Below are 20,600 nucleotides of genomic sequence, written 5' to 3'. Positions count from 1 at the left end.
AAAGAGCATTCGGTGCCTCTGGTTGGACAGAGGTCACCGGAGGAGTAGGCACACCTCCTTCTTTCGAAGGAGGCTGCTCGCCGGACCCCGGAGCCATATAAGTCTCCGGGACCGTATTCGGCTGGGGGCCGAATTGAATATGGCCCCCATCACCAGTCTCCATGGGGATTTGCTCCCCCATGTGTCCGGCGGCCGAGGTTTTACCCTCCGGTGCCGCCCTGGCGTCCTCCTGAGTCTCTCCCTGGCCGGGGATCCTTCGGGACAACACCTCGGTGTCATCCATGGCCTTGGGAGAGGAGGCCTTCGGATGGGACCCGCTGTCCATCGCCTTCGAGTCCAGCGAATTCCCCGAGGATGAGGATCGCTCGAGGTTGGACCGAGCCAGACTGCAAGTTCATAATTCAACATGTTAAGACTATGAAGTAGAGAGGCCGGATATATGGATGTGTTCGGGTTTTTCAGTACTCACGATTCGGCCAGGGGCTTGTCTCGGCGATGCGGCTCTGGGCTGCTGTCAACGTCCCACGTAGAGTTATCCGCGAGGGAGCCTTTCCCCCTTTTGGACGCCTCTGCCTCCAGATTTGTGGAGGCCGCCCTCTTCTTCCTTCCCCCCTCAGGGGGGAGTTGCTTTCTTCCTCCTCCTCGTCGTCGTCTTCGGCGGCGGAGGAGTGAGTCTCGTTGTCTTCGGACGTCATGTCCGAAGCACCCTTGCGGCGAAGGCCACTTCTGGCCCCCTTGGCCTTCTTCTTTGGCGCCTGGTAAGGCGTCGGGACCAGCATCTTCGTCAGAAGCGGGATGGCTGGCTCCTCGGGCAGCGGAGCCGGACACCGAATCCGCTCCGCCTTCTTTGTCCAGTCCTGAAAACAATAAATGGTGAGGCTTAGGTATCTTCCCTGAACAAGCAAGTAAAGGATGCACCTTGAAACGCGAAAGACTTACCGCACTAGCGGGATGGGCCAGGGCATGCCCACGGTCCTCGGTCGTCTCCGGCGGCGTCTCGTTGCCCTTGAAGAGCACCTTCCAGATATCTTCGTGCGTAGTTCCGAAGAACCGTTGCAAGGTCTGGTGCTCGGCCGGGTTGAACTCCCATAAATGGCAAGTCCGGCTCTGGCATGGAAGGATCCGGCGAACTAGCATCACCTGGATCACATTGACGAGATTGATGTTCTTGTCCATCATGCTCTGTATACGCGTTTGCAGCCCTATCAGCTCGTCCGACGAAGACCAATTCAGGCCCTTCTCTAGCCAGGAGGTGAGCCGCATTGGGGCTCCGGACTTGAATTCGGGAGCCGCGGCCCAGGTAGCGTCGCGGGGCTCTGTGATATAGAACCACAGTTTCTGCCACTCTTTGACAGTCTCCACAAAGGTACCTTTGGGCCATGTGATGTTGGGCATCTTGCTCACCATGGCACCTTCGCACTCTGCGTGTTGGCCATCCACCACCTTCGGCTTCACGTTGAAGATCTTAAGCCACAGTCCGAAGTGGGGTGGAATGCGGAGGAAGGCCTCGCACATGACAATAAATGCCGAGATGTTGAGGAAAGAGTTTGGGGCTAGATCATGGAAATCTGGCTCGTAATAGAACATGAGTCCGCGGATGAAAGGGTGGAGAGGAAACCCTAACCCGCGGACGAAGTGGGGGATGAACACCACCCTCTCATTGGGCTTCAGGGTGGGGACGATCTGCCCCTTGGCCGGAAGCCGGTGGGCGATTTCTTTGGCCAGGTACCCGGCCTCCCAAAGCTTGGTGATGTCCTTCTCCCTGACGGAGGAAGCCATCCACTTGCCTTGCGCTCCAGATCCGGACATGATTGAGTGCTTTCTTGAGGCGGAAAAGATGAGGACTTGGGCGCTGGAGCTCAAGAATGGGAGGGCAGAGAGAGAGAGAAGGCGTGGGTGACAGGAGGGGATCCTTATATCCTTATGAAGGCAGTGAATATCAAGCGCCTCCCCACTCGCCTCAAAACTCGCCTATTCCCAAGGGCTGTGCAGACGGCACGGTTGGATTACCCACGCCCGTATTGATGAGAAATCCCGTAATAAGGGGACACGATCTCTGCTTCAACAAGACGTGCCAATGAAACCGCTTCTCGAAACGTGGAACGGCAGGACGAAAACGGTTCGAAATAATGACCGGGCAGAGACGTGATGTCACGCTACAAAAGTTGTCAGCAGATTAGACTCGTGAAATATTATACTCTCTACGGTTGTGTGTGGTACTTGTGTTGCAGAGCCGGACACGTTCGTTGCGTTCGAAGACTATTTTGGAGTGTTCGGAAAAGGAACCCGTCTTGCAATGCCGAAGACAATCAGCGCGCCGGACACCTCGTCATTGAAGCCTGGTTCAGGGGCTACTGAGGGAGTCCTAGATTAAGGGGCCTTCGGGCGTCCGGACTGTGTAACATGGGCCGGACTGTTGGGCTGTGAAGATACAAGACAGAAGGCTCTCTCCCGTGTCCAGATGGGACTCTCCTTGGCGTGGAAGGCAAGCTTGGCGTCAAATATGAAGATTCATTTTTCTGTAACCGATTTTGTACAACCCTAGTCCCCTCCGGTGTCTATAAAAACCGGAGGGTTTAGTCCGTAGAGGCAATCATAATCATACATGCTAGACTTCTAGGATTCTAGCCATCACGATCTCGTGGTAGATCAACTCTTGTAATACTCATATTCATCAAGATCAATAAGCAGGAAGTAGGGTATTATCTCCATAGAGAGAGGGCCCGAACCTGGGTAAACATGGTGTCCCCTGTCTCCTGTTACCATCGACCTTAGACGCACAGTTCGGGACCCCCTACCCGATATCCGCCGGTTTTGACACCGACAGAGCTCCTTGAGCAATTGTTGACCCAGTCAAAATTAAGTGACTCAATTTAAATTAAAGACCTCAATTAATTGTGAGGCATTAAAAATTAGAAAGCACAGTGTATAATATAAAAAAACTGAATGAAAGAGCTTTGAGAAATTGTTGACCCAGTTAAAATCGGGTGATTCAATTGAAATTGGAGACCTCAATTGATTGGGAGGCCTTTAAAATTAGGAAGCTTAGTGTTACAGAGGATTGGTAGGTATTTGCGACATATTACCACAAGAAAGATCGTTTTGTGTTAGGGTTATGTAAAGTAGTAGTTTTCTGTCCAACTCCGGTAGTTTTTAGCAATTTACTCATTTACTGAGAATATGAAGAAGGCTCCCAATTGTTGAAAATGAGGCAGCAGAGTATGGATACATGCGGAAGTTATGAGCCTAAGGCCAGTGTATCGTGTACCCAAACCTTTGGTACTCAACTTAAAACTCCATAAACATCCGGAACTTTGAAGGGTGCTGAATATACAGCCGTTTTGTCAGTTGACATATTTTTCAGAACACAAGGGCTCATCATGTATTAAAACTGAATCTGAACATCGTCCGCAACATATGGCTTCCAGCTTTGTTCCAGACCATTCGTATATCGCAACTGAGCATTCTACGACTGAAGACTGATGAAATATTCTAATGAACCGACCAAAAAAATAGTCTACGGCTAGAGCTACATACAGCTAAGCATTACACAGCGGATGGCTAACCTGAAAAATAATAATCACTGAACCAATGAACATGTAAAGCTAGTATTCCCTTTCGAAACTACTCCCTCCTTTCGGAGTAAGCATGAACATGATGTGTATACATGCAGCAGAGAAAAGAGAAAATGGTGACTTAGATGAGAACTGAAGGGGGTGCAACACTAAAGATTAGTTATCTAACAACAAAAGAATGATCAAAAGAACCGAAGAGTAGTTAAATTTACAGATAGAATTATAAACGAACACCCAGGGGAGGAATGACCAATGCATACTGAAGAAAAAACTGAACAGAATAAGGTCATACTGAAGCATGAATTCTGAAGAAGGAACAAAACTGATGAATTTTTTTTGCTCAATGAATACTAAGAAAGACAGAGAAGATTAAACTGAAGAATAATCTAACTGCGCATTATAGCTAAAATCCCTTGTCTAGAAAAAGATTTCCAATGATGTTATAAATCCCTCGTCAACATGCAGTAACACTGATGACTGATGACTTGACAGAAATGTATACACACTACAGGCAGGAACAAGATGACGCGAGTATATACAAACAAAGATGGTGTAAGCATGATAAGAAGCTGCACAGGCACCCGCAAGGCCGGAGCGCTCTGCCCTGAGGTGAGCCTGCACCCATAAGGCTGGAGCGCTCTGCCCTGAGGTACAACATGCTCATGGGGAGACTGCTCCACATGGCTTCAAAGGGATCGAAGAGCAAAATGAAATATGAATGTCTACTACGATAAATTGATAGTGTTGAGGAACGGAAAGCAAAATCTGAACGATGAAACAGAGGAAAATCTGCAGCAGCAAGCCAGCTCGGTTAGGACAGTTGCAAATTTTGCATCTCAATGACATGAGGATGACAGCAGCTCGATGATATATTTTACAGTGGCAACTGCTCTTCTCGTACAACAGCCATGCAAACTTAGTGCCAAACAAAATGGCTCTGAACCCCCACTGAAATGAGCCGGGAAAACACCACCAGCCAGGCCCCGGTTTGACGAAAAATCGTGGAACACCAGGCCTTAACTGATGGAGATTAAGTATAGACAACAAAGACAAAAACCGTGGCCTCGGGACTGAACTGAATCGCCAGAACTTCCCCAGAAACCAGCAAAACAATTGCTGCTGCAGACCTCAATCCTGATATAGCTATTTTCGCATCACTAATTAGAGACAGACTAGGACTAACAATGACTAGGCGTAGCAGATCAAAACAAAATTGAGCTATTGAACATACATCAGAACAACCAATAATTTGTTTCTGAGTAAAGTTATATCTGAACCTATATATGCTAATAAAATATGATCATTACTGAATTTCCATTTTGAAAAACTAATAAGACCACAGGCTTCCTGATCCAATAGAAAATTCAAAAGATCTACTCGTGTGACGGTCATGGGTCCAAAACAGGTGGGAAGACAAAACCCGGAACCCAATAAAAGCCATCACACACGCACGGGGACGGCAGGCACACAGCACGCTGAGATCCGTGCTGAAATCAGACGGCCACAAATTTGGCTTAAAGCCAAATCAAAATCAGTCAACTGAAAATTAGCAAAAATGTTAATAAAAGTTGGGGGCAGGGAGAAGCCCATTTCTTAAAAATAAAGGTACTACAGATTGGCGCTACAAAAATATGGTTCCATAAAATTGCACCTAAGATCACCAGGCTTATGACATCACAATTCCATCGCCACCTTGATTTACTTCCACTACTCGATGAGCTATCTATTTGTGATAGAGGTACGCAACTGAGAATATGAAGAAGGCTCCCATTGTTGAAAATGAGGCAGCATAGTATGGAAACGCTGAAGTTATGAACCTCTCATACTCATCATGCCTGTATGGACGCACTGGAATCTGCTTTGCAAGAGAGAGGCCAGTGTATCCAAGCCTTTGGTACTCAACCTTGAACTGGAAAACTCCATAAACATCTGGAACTTTGAAGGATGCTGAATATACAGCCGTTTTGTCAGTTGACATGTTTTTCAGAACATAAGGGCTCATCATGAAAAATTGAATCTGAACATCATCAGCAACATATGGCTTCCAGCTTGTACCAGACCATTCATATATCTCAACTGAGTATTCCAAGTCATCATTGATGCGGTACATGCTAGGCTCATTTGTCTCCCCAACCTTATGGTGCTTGACATTCACTGCCTTCAGATGACCCCTCTCATGGAAGACCCATTTGCTCGTCTCTGTCACAAATTGTTCATTTCCAGCTTTGTCATGGCTCATTTTGCTGCCAGCCTTCTGAACACCAGACTTTAGGAACCTGTTGCTAAACAAATCCAGTGATCCAGATATCAACACACGAGCATTATTCCTAGCCTGCATAACAGAAACCAGTGATATGGCCGACCCTGTGAGAGATGGAACGGATGCCAACTTAGCCTCCGGATTTGCTGAATACGCTGATGGCGAGGCAGATAGAACCTTTAAAACCAAGCTGTTGGATGGATTGGCCGCATGCCCAATCCCTCGAAACAGAACAGGAGCCTCAATCTTTTTGGACCCCAATATCACATCTGACTGGATCAGGTCATCGCCAGCAATCAAGGTGTGGTCACCTTCAACCTCACTGGAGGCATAATTGATGTGGTCAATAACCATTGCTTCCGGGTCCTCATCAAAGTCAACCCCACACTCCGTTGCGATGCCGCGGATCAGATCTGAAGCCGAATGATCTGCTGCCAGAATCATATCGTGCCCGGCGTCGATAAACTCCAGAACAGCATTCTGGTCCACCGATCCGCCGAAGCGCGGGGTCGATGGGGCGAAGAGCACGAGGCCGTCGTAGAGGTACTGACCGTAGCGGTGGAGCGAGAGCTTGGGGTCGTCGGCGAGGCGGAACTCCAGATCTAGCCCGCGGGCCTGGAGCGAGCCGAAGAAGGCCGAGTGGGATGAGCGGACGGCCAGATCGTCGACGAGCACCAGCAGCTTGCGCCCGCGGGGGCCCTCGCCCGAAGCGTCCCCGACGGAGGAGACGGCGAGGAGGGCCGCGGCGGCAAGGAGGAGGAGGACGCGCGGCGCCGCCATGGCCGTCGTGGTTGTGGTGTGGCGAGATGCGCAGATCTCGCAGCGGGGTTTTTGTTTGGGCTTTAACGGGGCTACTCTAGATCTAGCAGTTGGAGGGGAGAAGGGGAAGGCAGGATAAGGAAGCCGAGAGCATGAAGAAAAGCTTCGCCCAACAACTCACACACCACGGGTCCCATCTCGCAGTGGCAGTCGTACACACGAGACACTAGAGCAATTCCAACGCGCCGATCAAACGGGTGGCGATTTTGTCTGCTTTTATCCGTCGGCCTCCATCCTGTTTATAATTTACATCGAGAGTGCACTCAATGCACCGACTCATATTTGTTAGCGTGGCCTCCATCCTGTTTATAATTTACATCGAGAGTGCACTCAATGCACCGACTCATATTTGTTAGCGTGGTCGGCCGGCCGCTGTTTTTCAACAAATATGTACATATTTTACATAGTTTCACAACCAAATAAATTTATCATGGTTTTACAAGCCGAATAAAAATTAAATTGTCTCAAATACATTTAAAAAAAAGATACATCTATTTGTTGCCAACATGATCTTACATATGTTCAACCAAATTATTTTGCAGCTGCATGTGAGTTTTTCAATCACGCATTTCATGATGAAATTGGGTGAACTGTGCAAACGTTGCCGCTCCTCCTTCATGCTCAGGCACAATATTCTCACCCTGAAACTGAAACCCTTGATCGTAGATATGTTCCGGGCGCTCATCCTCTACGATTATATTTGTAACACCCCGCATGTAACTTTCCATATTTGTAACTCCAACTCTTGCCATTTCCGGCTATGTGTTATAATATTCCCTTCGTGGTCGGGTTTTGTCTTTCGTTTTGCATTTTGTTCATGTCATGCATTTCATATCATGTCATCATGTGCATTGCATTTGCATCGTGTTCGTCTCATGCATCCGAACATTTTTCCCGTTGTCCGTTTTGCAATCCGGCGCTCCCATCTCCTCCGGTGCACCCCTTTTGTTTTCGTTTCGTGAGCGGGTGTCAAACGTTTTCGGAATGGACCGAGGCTTGTCAAGTGGCCTTGGTATACCACCGGTCAAGTTTCGTTTCATTTGGAGGTCGTTTGGTACTCCAACGGTTAACCGGGTAACCGCAGATACCTTATGTGTGTTGCAGTAAAACCCCCTCTCTAAACAGTCCAAAACCCACCAAACTCTCTTCCATGCTCTAGGTCGTTCGATCACGATCGTGTGGGCGAAAACCACACTTCATTTGGTGCCTCCTAGCTCCCTCTACCTATAAATATGTGTCTCTCCCGAAATTCTCGCGCAGATCAACCCTAGCTCCGCTCCCTCTTCGCCGCCGGACGTGTCCGGTCCGGCCGGACAAAAATCCGCCGCCGCGCCCGACCAATCAGAGGGCGCCACGTCACCCCGCCGGCCCCCTCTCTCTCTCCTCCACCGTGCGGCCCGCCGGAGCCCGTCCCCGGCCCCGCGGCCCGAGCCCGCACCACGCCCCGCGCGCGCCTCTCGCCGCCGCGCCCGCGCCGGCCGGCCCCGCCGCCTCGTCGCCGTCCACCGCGCCGCCGCCGTCGTCGCGCCGCCGCCGCGTCCGCCCGCGCCTCCCTCCGCCCGGCCTCCTCGACGCCCTCTCCCTCCGGCCGCCGTCCTCTCCCTCCTCCCCGTCCGGCAGGAGCTCCGGCGACCTCGACGAGCCCCGGCCAGATCTGGATCGAACACAGCCGGGAGACGAGTTCGTGAACGAGGAACCTGTTGATTACGCTTACGAGGATCAAGCTTTCGACAACTCTGAGAACCTTGCAGGCAAGATGACCATACCCTCGAAATCACTTCTATCTTTGCCTTGCTAGTTGTTCATTCTAATACCATGCTGCGCTACCTATCACTTGCTATATCATGTCTCCCTTATTGCCATGTCAGCCTCTAACCATCTTTTCCTAGCAAACCGTTGTTTGGCCAAGTCACCGCTTTTGCTCAGCCCTTCTTATAGCGTTGTTAGTTGCAGGTGAAGTTGAAGTTTGTTCCATGTTGGAACATGGATATATTGGGATATCACAATATCTCTTATTTAATTAATGCATCTATATATTTGGTAAAGGGTGGAAGGCTCGGCCTTATGCCTGGTGTTTTGTTCCACTCTTGCCGCCCTAGTTTCTGTCTTACCGGTATTATGTTCCTTGAGTTTGCGTTCCTTACGCGGTTGGGTGATTTATGGGACCCCCTTGACAGTTCGCCTTGAATAAAACTCCTCTAGCAAGGCCCAACTTTGGTTTTACCATTTGCCACCTAAGCCTTTTTCCCCGGGGTTTTCGCGAGCCCGAGGGTCATCTTTATTTAAACCCCCGGACCAGTGCTCCTTCGAGTGCTAGCCCAAACCGAGCGATGTCCGGCGCCCCCTGGGCAACCAGGGTCTATGCCAACCCGACGTCTGGCTCATCCGCTGTGCCCTGAGAACGAGATATGTGCAGCTCCTATCGGGATTTGTCGGCACATCGAGCGGCTTTGCTGGTCTTGTTTTACCATTGTCGAAATGTCTTGTAAACCGGGATTCCGAGACTGATCGGGTCTTTCCGGGAGAAGGTTTATCCTTCGTTAACCGTGAGAGCTTATGATGGGCTAAGTTGGGACACCCCTGCAGGGTAATATCTTTCGAAAGCCGTGCCCGCAGTTATGAGGCAGATGGGAATTTGTTAATGTCTGGTTGTAGAGAACTTGTCACTTGACTTAATTAAAATACATCAACCGTGTGTGTAGCGGTGATGGTCTCTTCTCGGCGGAGTCCGGGAAGTGAACACGGTTTGAGTTATGAATGACGTAAGTAGGAGTTCAGGATCACTTCTTGGTCATTGCTAGATGACGACCGTTCCGTTGCTTCTCTTCTCGCTCTCTTTTGCGTATGTTAGCTACCATATATGCTTAGTGCCTGCTGCAGCTCCACCTCATTACACCATCCTTTCCTATAAGCTTAAATAGTCTTGATCTCGCGGGTGTGAGATTGCTGAGTCCTCGTGACTCACATATTCTACCAAAACAGTTGCAGGTGCCGACGATGCCAGTGCAGTTGATGAGATCGACCTCAAGTGGGAGTTCGATGAGGAACGTGGTCGTTACTATGTGTGTTTTCCTGATGATCAGTAGTGGAGCCCAGTTGGGACGATCGGGGATCTAACATTTGGGGTTGTCTTATTTTTATTTGGATTCTGACCGTAGTCGGTCTATGTGTGGATTTTGGATGATGTATGAATTATATTTATGTATTGTGTGAAGTGGCGATTGTAAGCCAACTCTTTATCCCATTCTTGTTCATTACATGGGATTATGTGAAGATGACCCTTCTTGCGACAAAACCACAATGCGGTTATGCCTCTAAGTCGTGCCTCGACACGTAGGAGATATAGCCGCATCGTGGGCGTTACAATATTGTGCATGATCACACAAGCAGTCATCACCTCCCACGACTTCTTGGCGCTCCAAGTTCTAGCAGGATACCGAACGATGCCCCATCGATATTGCAGAACACGGAAGGCACGCTCGACATCCTTCCTAGCACTCTCTTGCTCTTGAGCAAATTTCCTCTTCTCTCCGAAAGGGTTGGGGATTGTCTTCACAATAGTGGTCCACCGAGGATAGATACCGTCACCTAGGTAGTGTCCTTTGTCGTAGTTATGGCAGTTGATGATATTCACCGGCGGGTTGTTGCCTCGGCAAGCCTTGCAAACACCGGCGAGCGTTGAAGGACATTGATATCATTGTGCGATCCAGCCATGCCGAAGAAAGAGTGCCAGATCCAGAGATCTTGTGAGGCCACGACATCAAGTATGACAGTGCAAGCTCTGACATGGCCCTTATACTGCCCTTGCCAAACAGAAGGGCAGTTCTTCCATTCCCAGTGCATGCAGTCTATACTGCCAAGCATCCCTGGGAGGCCCCTGCTAGCATTTATCGCCAACAAGCGGGCTGTATCTTGAGCAGCCGGCTCTCTCAAGTACTCAGGGCCAAACACAACAATCACAACCTTGCAGAACCAGTACATGGACTCTATGCATGTAGCTCGCTCATACGGACATACTCATCAATGAGATCACCGGGCACTCCGTATGCAAGCATCCAGATCCGGATGGCTGCAGTGCATTTCTAAAAAGGTGAGAAGCCAATCTTTCCAAGGGCATCCTCTTTGCACTCGGAATAGTTATTGTATCCGACCACCCCCTCTCCAATACGGTTGAAAAGATGCCTAGCCATACGAAAATGCTACCGGAATTTCTGATATTTGAACAACAGGTTGGTTGTGTCAAAGTAGTGATACGTCTCCAACGTATCTATAATTTTTGATTGTTCCATGCTATTATATTATCTGTTTTGGATGTTTATGGGCTTTATTAAACACTTTCATATTACTTTTGGGACTAACCTATTGACCCAGAGCCCAGTGCCAGTTCCTGTTTTTTCCCTTGTTTCAGTGTTTCGAAGAAAAGGAATATCAAACGGAGTCAAAACGGAATGAAACCTTCTGGAGAAGTTATTTTTGGAAAGAAAGCAACCAGGTGGACTTGGAGTGCACGTCAGGAAAGAAACGAGGGAGGCATGAGGCAGGGGGTGCGCCCTCCACCCTCGTGGGCCCCTTGTGGCTCCCCTGACGTATTTCTTCCGCCTATATATATCCATATACCCTAAAATGATCGGGGAACAGAATAGATCGGGAGTTCCGCCGCCGCAAGCCTCTGTAGCCACGAAAAACCAATCGGGACCCTGTTACGGCACCCTGCCGGAGGGGGATCCCTCACCGGTGGCCATTTTCATCATCCCGGCGCTCTCCATGACGAGGAGGGAGTAGTTCACCCTCGGGGCTGAGGTTATGTACCAGTAGCTATGTGTTTGATCTCTCTCTCTCTCTCTCTCGTGTTCTTGAGAGGATACAATCTTGATGTATCGCGAGCTTTGCTATTTTAGTTAGATCTTATGATGCTTCTCCCCCTCTACTCTCTTGTAATGGATTGAGTTTTCCCTTTGAAGTTATATTATCGGATTGAGTCTTTAATGATTTGAGAACACATGATGTATGTCTTGCGTGGGATAACCGTGGTGACAATGGGTTATTCTATTGATTCACTTGATGTATGTTTTGGTGATCAACTTGCGGGTTCTGCCCATGAACCTATGCATAGGGGTTGGCACACGTTTTCGTCTTGACTCTCCGGTATAAACTTTGGGGCACTCTTTGAAGTACTTTGTGTTGGTTTGAATAGATGAATCTGAGATTGTGTGATGCATATCGTATAATCATACCCATGGATACTTGAGGTGACATTGGAGTATCTAGGTGACATTAGGGTTTTGGTTGATGTGTGTCTTAAGGTGTTATTTTACTACGAACTCTAGGGCTGTTTGTGACACTTATAGGAATAGCCCAATGGATTGATCGGAAAGAATAACTTTGAGGTGGTTTCGTACCCTACCATAATCTCTTCGTTTGTTCTCCTCTATTAGTGTCTTTGGAGTGACTCTTTGTTGCATGTTGAGGGATAGTTATGTGATCCAATTATGTTATTATTGTTGAGAGAACTTGCACTAGTGAAAGTATGAACCCTAGGCTTGTTTCCTAGCATTGCAATACCGTTTACGCTCACTTTTACCACTTGTTACCTTGCTGTTTTTATAATTTCAGATTACAAAAACCTATATCTACCATCCATATTGCACTTGTATCACCATCTCTTCGCCGAACTAGTGCACCTATACAATTTACCATTGTATTGGGTGTGTTGGGGACACAAGAGACTCTTTGTTATTTGGTTGCAGGGTTGCTTGAGAGAGACCATCTTCATCCTACGCCTCCCACGGATTGATAAACCTTAGGTCACCCACTTGAGGGAAATTTGCTACTGTCCTACAAACCTCTGCACTTGGAGGCCCAACAACGTCTACAAGAAGAAGGTTGCGTAGTAGACATCAAGCTCTTTTCTGGCGCCGTTGCCGGGGAGGTGAGTGCTTGAAGGTATATCTTTAGATCTTGCAATCGAATCTTTTTGTTTCTTGTTTTAGCACTAGTTTAGTTTATAAAATAAAACTACCCAAAAAATGGAATTGAGTTTGTCTCATACGCTTCATCTTTTTAATATCTTTCGTGAGTATGATGGAAAGGAAAATTGTGCTCAAGTGCTAGAAGAACAATGCATTAGAATGTTTGGCACTAAATATTTATATGATGAGCATGATTGCAATGTTGTTAGTATGAATTCCTTGAATATCCATGATGCTAATGATATGCAAAGCCACAAGCTTGGGGATGCTATGTTTGATGAAGATGATATTTTTTGTCCCCCAAGCTTTGATGAGAAAATTTACTATGATGAAAGCATGCCTCCTATCTATGATGATTATTGTGATGACACGTATGCTATAAAGAATAATGATAACCATGAAACTTGTCATCTTGATCTTAATTTTCAATCACATGATAGTTATTTTGTTGAGTTTGCTCCCACTACTATTGATGAGAATAGATTTTCTTATGTGGAGAGTAATAAGAATTCTATGCTTATGCATCATGAAAAGAATGCTTTAGGTGCTGGTTATATTGTTGAATTCATTCATGATGCTATTGAAAATTATTATGAGGGAGGAATATATGCTTGTAGGAATTGCAATAATATCAAGTTTCCTCTCTATGTGCTTAAAGTTTTGAAGTTATGCTTGTTTTGCCTTCCTATGCTAGTTGATTATTGTTCCCATAAGTTCTTTGCTCACAAAATCCCTATGCATAGAAAGTGGGTTAGACTTAAATGTGCTAGTCATATTCTTCATGATGCTCTCTTTATGTTTTAATTCTTATCTTTTATGTGAGCATCGTTGAAATCATCATGCCTAGTTAGGGGCGTTAAACGATAGCGCTTGTTGGGAGGCAACCCAACTTTATTTTAGTTTCTTGCTTCTTGGTTCTGTTTAGGAATAAATAATCCATCTAGCCTCTGTTTAGATGTGGTTTTGTGTTTTAATTAGTGTTTGTGCCAAGTAAGACCTATAGGATCTTCTTGGATGATAGTTATTTGATCTTGCTGAAAATTCCAGAAAACTTTCTGTTCAGGAAAACAATTGTTAAAAATCACCAGAACGTGATAAAATATTGATTCAAATTGCAGCAGATCAATAAACAAATTATCTAGGTCGTCCTATTTTGGTAGAATTTTTGGAGTTCCATAATTTTGCGTTAGTTACATATTACTACAGGCTTTTCTGTTTTTGACAGATTCTGTTTTTCGTGTGTTGTTTGCTTATTTTGATGACTCTATGGCTAGTAAAATAGTTTATAAACCATAGAGAAGTTGGAATACAGTAGATTTCACACCAATATAAATAAAGAATGAGTTCATTACAGTACCTTGAAGTGGTGTTTTGTTTTTTTTTGCTAACGGAGCTCACGAGTTTTCTGTTGAGTTTTGTGTTGTGAAGTTTTCAAGTTTTGGGTAAAGATTCGATGGACTATGGAATAAGGAGTGGCAAGAGCCTAAGCTTGGGGATTCCCAAGGCACCCCAAGGTAATATTCAAGGACAACCAAGAGCCTAAGCTTGGGGATGCCCCGGAAGGCATCCCCTCTTTCGTCTTCGTTCATCGGTAACTTACTTGGAGCTATATTTTTATTCACCACATGATATGTGTTTTGCTTGGAGCGTCATTTTATTTTCTTTAGCCTTGCTTGTTGTTTGAATAAAATACCAAGATCTGAAACTCTTAAATGTTAGAGAGTCTTCACATAGTTGCATAATTATTCAACTACTCATTGATCTTCACTTATATCTTTCGGAGTAGTTTGTTGTTTGCTCTAGTGCTTCACTTATATCTTTTAGAGCACGGCGGTGGATTTATTTTGAAGAATAGATGAACTCTCATGCTTCACTTATATTATTTTGAGAGTCTTAAATAGCATGGTAATTTTCTTAATCCTAATATGCTAGGTATTCAAGACTAGTAAAAACTTTCTTATGAGTGTGTTGAATACTAAGAGAAGTTTGATGCTTGATGATTGTTTTGAGATATGGAGGTAGTGATATCAAAGTTGTGCTAGTTGAGTAGTTGTGAATTTGAGAAATACTTGTGTTGAAGTTTGCAAGTCCCGTAGCATGCACGTATGGTAAACGTTATGTAACAAATTTGAAACATGAGGTGTTCTTTGATTGTCCTCCTTATGAGTGGCGGTCGGGGAGGAGCGATGGTCTTTTCCTACCAATCTATCCCCCTAGGAGCATGCACATAGTGCTTGGTTTTTGATGACTTGTAGATTTTTGCAATAAGTATGTGAGTTCTTTATGACTAATGTTGAGTCCATGGATTATACGCACTCTCACCTTTCCATCATTGCTAGCATCTTCGGTACCATGCATTGCCCTTTCTCACATTGAGAGTTGGTGCAAACTTCGCCGGTGCATCCAAACCCCGTGATATGATACGCTCTTTCACACATAAACCTCCTTATATCTTCCTCAAAACAGCCACCATACCTACCTATTATGGCATTTCCATAGCCATTCCGAGATATATTGCCATACAACTTTCCACCATTCTGTTTATCATGACACGTTCATCATTGTCATATTGCTTTGCATGATCATGTAGTTGACATCATATTTGTGGCAAAGCCACCGTTCATAATTCTTTCATACATGTCACTCTTGGTTCATTGCATATCCCGGTACACCGCCGGAGGCATTCATATAGAGTCATACTTTGTTCTAGTATCGAGTTGTAATCATTGAGTTGTAAATAAAATAGAAGTGTGATGATCATCATTTTCTAGAGCATTGTCCCAAGTGAGGAATAAAAAAATGAGAGAAAGGCCATAAAAAAGGAGAAGGCCCAAAAAAATGAGAGAAAAAGAGAGAAGGGACAATGTTACTATCCTTTTACCACACTTGTGCTTCAAAGTAGCACCATAATCTTCATGATAGAGGGTCTCTTGTTTTGTCACTTTCATATACTAGTGGGAATTTTTCATTATAGAACTTGGCTTGTATATTCCAACAATGGGCCTCCTCAAGTGCCCTAGGTCTTCGTGAGCAAGAAAGTTGGACGCACATCCACTTAGTTTCTTTTGTTGAGCTTTCATATATTTATAGCTCTAGTGCATCCGTTGCATGGCAATCCCTACTCCTTGCATTAACATCAATCAATGGGCATCTCCATAGCTCATTGATTAGCCTCGTTGATGTGAGACTTTCTCCTTTTTTGTCTTCTCCACATAACCCCCATCATTATACTCTATTCCACCCATAGTGCTATGTCCATGGCTCGCGCTCATGTATTGCGTGAAAGTTTATAGGTTTGAGATTACTAAAGTATGAAACAATTGCTTGGCTTGTCATCGGGGTTGTGCATGATGAGAGCATTCTTGTGTGACGAAAATGGAGCATGACTAAACTATATGATTTTGTAGGGATGAACTTTCTTTGGCCATGTTATTTTGAGAGGACATAATTGCTTAGTTAGTATGCTTGAAGTATTATTATTTTTATGTCAATATGAACTTTTATCTTGAATCTTTCGGATCTGAATATTCATACCACAATTAAGAAGAATTACATTGAAATTATGCCAAGTAGCATTCCACATCAAAAATTATGTTTTTATCATTTACCTACTCGAGGACGACCAGGAATTAAGCTTGGGGATGCTGATACGTCTCGAACGTATCTATAATTTTTGATTGTTCCATGCTATTATATTATCTGTTTGGATGTTTATGGGCTTTATTAAACACTTTTATATTACTTTTGGGACTAACCTATTGACCCAGAGCCCAGTGCCAGTTCCTGTTTTTTCCCTTGTTTCAGTGTTTCGAAGAAAAGGAATATCAAATGGAGTCGAAACGGAATGAAACCTTCTGGAGAAGTTATTTTTGGAAAGAAAGCAACCCGATAGACTTGGAGTGCACGTCAGGAAAGAAACGAGGGAGGAACGAGGCAGGGGGGTGCGCCCACCCCCCTGGGCGCGCCCTCCACCCTCGTGGGCCCCTCATGGCTCCCCTGACATATTTCTTCCGCCTATATATCCATATACCCTAAAACGATCAGGGAACAGAATAGATCAGGAGTTCCGCCGTCGCAAGCCTCTGTAGCCACGAAAAACTAATCGGGACCCTGTTCCGGCACCCTGCCGGAGGGGGATCCCTCACCGGTGTCCATCTTCATCATCCCGGCGCTCTCCATGACGAGGAGGGAGTAGTTCACCCTCGGGGCTGAGGGTATGTACCAGTAGCTATGTGTTTGATCTCTCTCTCTCTCTCTCTCGTGTTCTTGAGATGATACGATCTTGATGTATCGCGAGCTTTGCTATTTTAGTTAGATCTTATGATGCTTCTCCCCTCTACTCTCTTGTAATGGATTGAGATTTCCCTTTGAAGTTATATTATCGGATTGAGTCTTTAATGATTTGAGAACACATGATGTATGTCTTGCGTGGGATATCCGTGGTGACAATGGGTTATTCTATTGATTCACTTGATGTATGTTTTGGTGATCAACTTGCGGGTTCCGCCCATGAACCTATGCATAGGGGTTGGCACACGTTTTCGTCTTGACTCTCCGGTATAAATTTTGGGGCACTCTTTGAAGTACTTTGTGTTGGTTTGAATAGATGAATCTGAGATTGTGTGATGCATATCGTATAATCATACCCATGGATACTTGAGGTGACATTGGAGTATCTAGGTGACATTAGGGTTTTGGTTGATGTGTGTCTTAAGGTGTTATTTTACTACGAACTCTAGGGCTGTTTGTGACACTTATAGGAATAGCCTAATGGATTGATCAGAAAGAATACCTTTGAGGTGGTTTCGTACCCTACCATAATCTCTTCGTTTGTTCTCCTCTATTAGTGTCTTTGGAGTGACTCTTTGTTGCATGTTGAGGGATAGTTATGTGATCCAATTATGTTATTATTGTTGAGAGAACTTGCACTAGTGAAAGTATGAACCCTAGGCCTTGTTTCCTAGCATTGCAATACCGTTTACGCTCACTTTTACCACTTGTTACTTTGCTGTTTTTATAATTTCAGATTACAAAAACCTATATCTACCATCGATATTGCACTTGTATCACCATCTCTTCACCGAACTAGTGCACCTATACAATTTACCATTGTATTGGGTGTGTTGGGGACACAAGAGACTCTTTGTTATTTGGTTGCAGGGTTGCTTGAGAGAGACCATCTTCATCCTACGCCTCCCACGGATTGATAAACCTTAGGTCATCCACTTGAGGGAAATTTGCTACTGTCCTACAAACCTCTGCACTTGGAGGCCCAACAACGTCTACAAGAAGAAGGTTGCGTAGTAGACATCAAGTAGTCCTTCCAAAGAAGCAAATGGTCGCTCTCTCGGTTGTAATTCAACGTCGGAATGTGCCCTGGGATCGAGCCCCGGAACAACAATCGCTGCCTATTAATGTGGTCATGGACCAACACGGCAGCCAACATCTCCTCATCATCAGACGAGGAATCGTCGGAGTCCCATAGGAAATTGTGGAAAAAGAACTCGTCGGCGGAGTCCATTTTTTACCTTGGAAAACTGTCAAACAGCTTGCGGGCATTGACGAAGAAGTTGGCCGGTGAAGAGAAGAGACACGTGCCTCCCTTGGACCAGGTGGCTGGCCTGGCGGCGTTCGTCGAGCATGCCAGCGTCAGGACAGCGGGCGGTGTCGGACGAAGGAGCTGGCCAGGACGAGGGAGGCGGCTTCCTGCTCACGGCGTCGTCGGAGTGTGGGGTAGGAATCTTTCGGTGCCCCGGCGGAGAGGCAGTGGTGCCGGCGACGTGGGAGCTGGCGGTGATGGGGGAAGGTATGTCGGCACGGGCTGCTGGCAAAGGCACCAAAAAATGGGCGGCGACGACGATCGGGCAGGGCGGGCGAGGGTTTGTTGTCGATATGAATGGAAGAGGATGGCCAATGTGCCACCAAATAGTGGGCCAGGGAAGGAGTAGGCGCGCGTTGCGTGCGTCCGCTTCGTGTCCACGTCGACGCAAATCAGTCTCAAAATTGGGCCAGGAATGGGTCGGCAGGCAGACGAAAAGCGGACGTGCATCCATTTGGGTCGGGGCGTTGGGCCGACTTTTTTGTCCGCGCCGACCCAAATGGACGCGTGCGGACGAAATGGGTCGACGCGATGGAGTTGCTCTTACTCGCGTCCTGTTGTTGGGCCCACCCGAACTTCTCGATGGGCGGGGTCACCATCGTGGCATTCTTCCCCTCTTGTATACCGACTTTGACATAAAGGCGGGGAAGTACATTCAAAAGGTTCTCGCCAATGTGATCGCCTCCTAATCTAGCCGCTGCCGCCACAACTACCACCACAGTTTCAGCCCCCCTCCTCTTCTCTATCTTGTGGCCTCGTCAGTGGAAAGAGGAGTGGGGACCCGTCCATTTCGTTTTTGTTAGGCTTTTACTTCTCCGGCGACATCGACGAGGTGTTTGCGACAATGGCGTGTTGGAATAAGGTCTCTCCGCTCTTTCCCTACCTTGATGATGTCCGATCTGGCGTCGACAAAGAGCCTGTGAGTTTGTGTCCCCATATCTGTTGGTTACCTTCAGATCTGCAGTTCGTGCGTCTTACAAGGAGAGGTTATGACAACCTATTGGTGTGCGACTTAGGTGTTATTCTGTGACTTGGTCCGGTTTCTCCAACTCTCTGTGCTGATGGTGATAGATTGCAAGCATGTCTTGCGTGAGGGTGATGCTCCAGTCAATGTTGCTTCAATGATTTTTAGATCTCGTCTCAAGGGGCGAGTGGCTATTGCGGTCTTGAAAGTCGGGCAAGGCCGTTCGCAGGTGTTGTCTTTCTTTGCTATTGGTTCAGTGCAATTTTCAATCTATAGCCAACGGCGTACACTCGGAGAAAGAAGAAGAAGAGTATGCTTTTTAGTGTAATTTTATTTTGTACTGGTCGTTCTACGCCTAGTTGTCTATCCTTTATACTAGCCTTTATTTTCCTCGATATTAATCAGATCTAAGATGCCCTTTGGGTGTGTCTATTAAAAAAGTAGTGAAGTAGGGAAACATTGTTGCAGCTTCACTAGTGATACGTCCATACTGCATCATGTTTTCCTATTGTTATTTATAATGTTTTTAATCAATATAACACTTTGTGGAGCAATTCTAATGCCTTTTCTCTCTTAATATGCAAGATTTACATGAAGAGGGAGATTGCTGGCAGCTGGAATTCTGGACCTGAAAAAGCTATGACAGAGATACCTATTCTGCACATCTCCAAATGAGTTGAAATTTCACGGAGATTTATTTTGGAATAAATAAAAAATATTGGAGAAAAGAAGTACCAGAGGAGGCTACCCATGTGCCCACAAGGCACCAAGGCGCGCCCACCCCCAGGGCGCGTGATACGTCTCCAACGTATCTATAATTTTTATTGTTCCATGTTGTTATATTATCAATTTTGGATGTTTTATATACATTTACTAGCAACTTTATATCAATTTTTGGGACTAATCTATTAGCTTAGTGCCCAGTGCCGGTTGCTGTTTTTTTGCTTGTTTTTTACTTCACAGAATATCAATATCAAACAAAGTCCAAATGCCACGAAACTTTTTAGAGATTTTTTCTGGTGATAAGAGACCCTGGAAGCTTCTGGAGTACGCGAAAGGAGGCCCGTGGGGCCCACTGGACACCAGGGCGCGCCAGGAGCCTTTGGCACGCCCTGATGGGTAGTGGGGCCCACGGGAACCGCCTTGACCTATTTCTGCCTCTATAAATATTATAAAATCCCATAAATCCTAGGGGAGTCGACAAAACACTTTTTCCACCCCTGCAAGTTCCAGAACCATGAGATCCAATCTAGAGGCCTTTTTCGGCACTCGGCCGAAGGGGGCAACGATGGCGGAAGGGTTCTTCATCATCCTTGCCACCCCTCCGATGGTGCGTGAGTAGTTTACCATGGACCTACGGGTCCGTAGTTAGTAGCTAGATGGCTTATTGATACGTCTCCGTCGTATCTATAAT

The 20,600-nt window shown here is 46.2% G+C and overlaps 1 protein-coding gene across 1 annotated transcript; it reads right to left on the bottom strand.

Moving 5' to 3' along the window:
• Nucleotides 1-5,133: 5,133 nt before the first annotated feature.
• LOC123164354 (dolichyl-diphosphooligosaccharide--protein glycosyltransferase 48 kDa subunit) lies at nt 5,134-6,783 on the bottom strand. Its single transcript, XM_044581787.1, has one exon. It carries the CDS (start codon nt 6,613-6,615, stop codon nt 5,299-5,301), a length of 1,317 nt encoding a protein of 438 aa, XP_044437722.1. The 5' UTR covers nt 6,616-6,783; the 3' UTR covers nt 5,134-5,298.
• Nucleotides 6,784-20,600: the final 13,817 nt, after the last annotated feature.

This window comes from Triticum aestivum, chromosome 7D (genome assembly GCF_018294505.1).
Source record: "Triticum aestivum cultivar Chinese Spring chromosome 7D, IWGSC CS RefSeq v2.1, whole genome shotgun sequence".
Classification (NCBI taxonomy): Eukaryota; Viridiplantae; Streptophyta; class Magnoliopsida; order Poales; family Poaceae; genus Triticum; species Triticum aestivum.
Note: the sequence above shows the minus strand (reverse complement) of the source record. Positions and strands in the feature narration are given on the sequence as shown.

Excerpts from the sequence above, each read along its gene's own strand:
- LOC123164354 (XM_044581787.1), bottom strand. The coding sequence starts at position 6,615 with ATGGCGGCGCCGCGCGTCCTCCTCCTCCTTGCCGCCGCGGCCCTCCTC.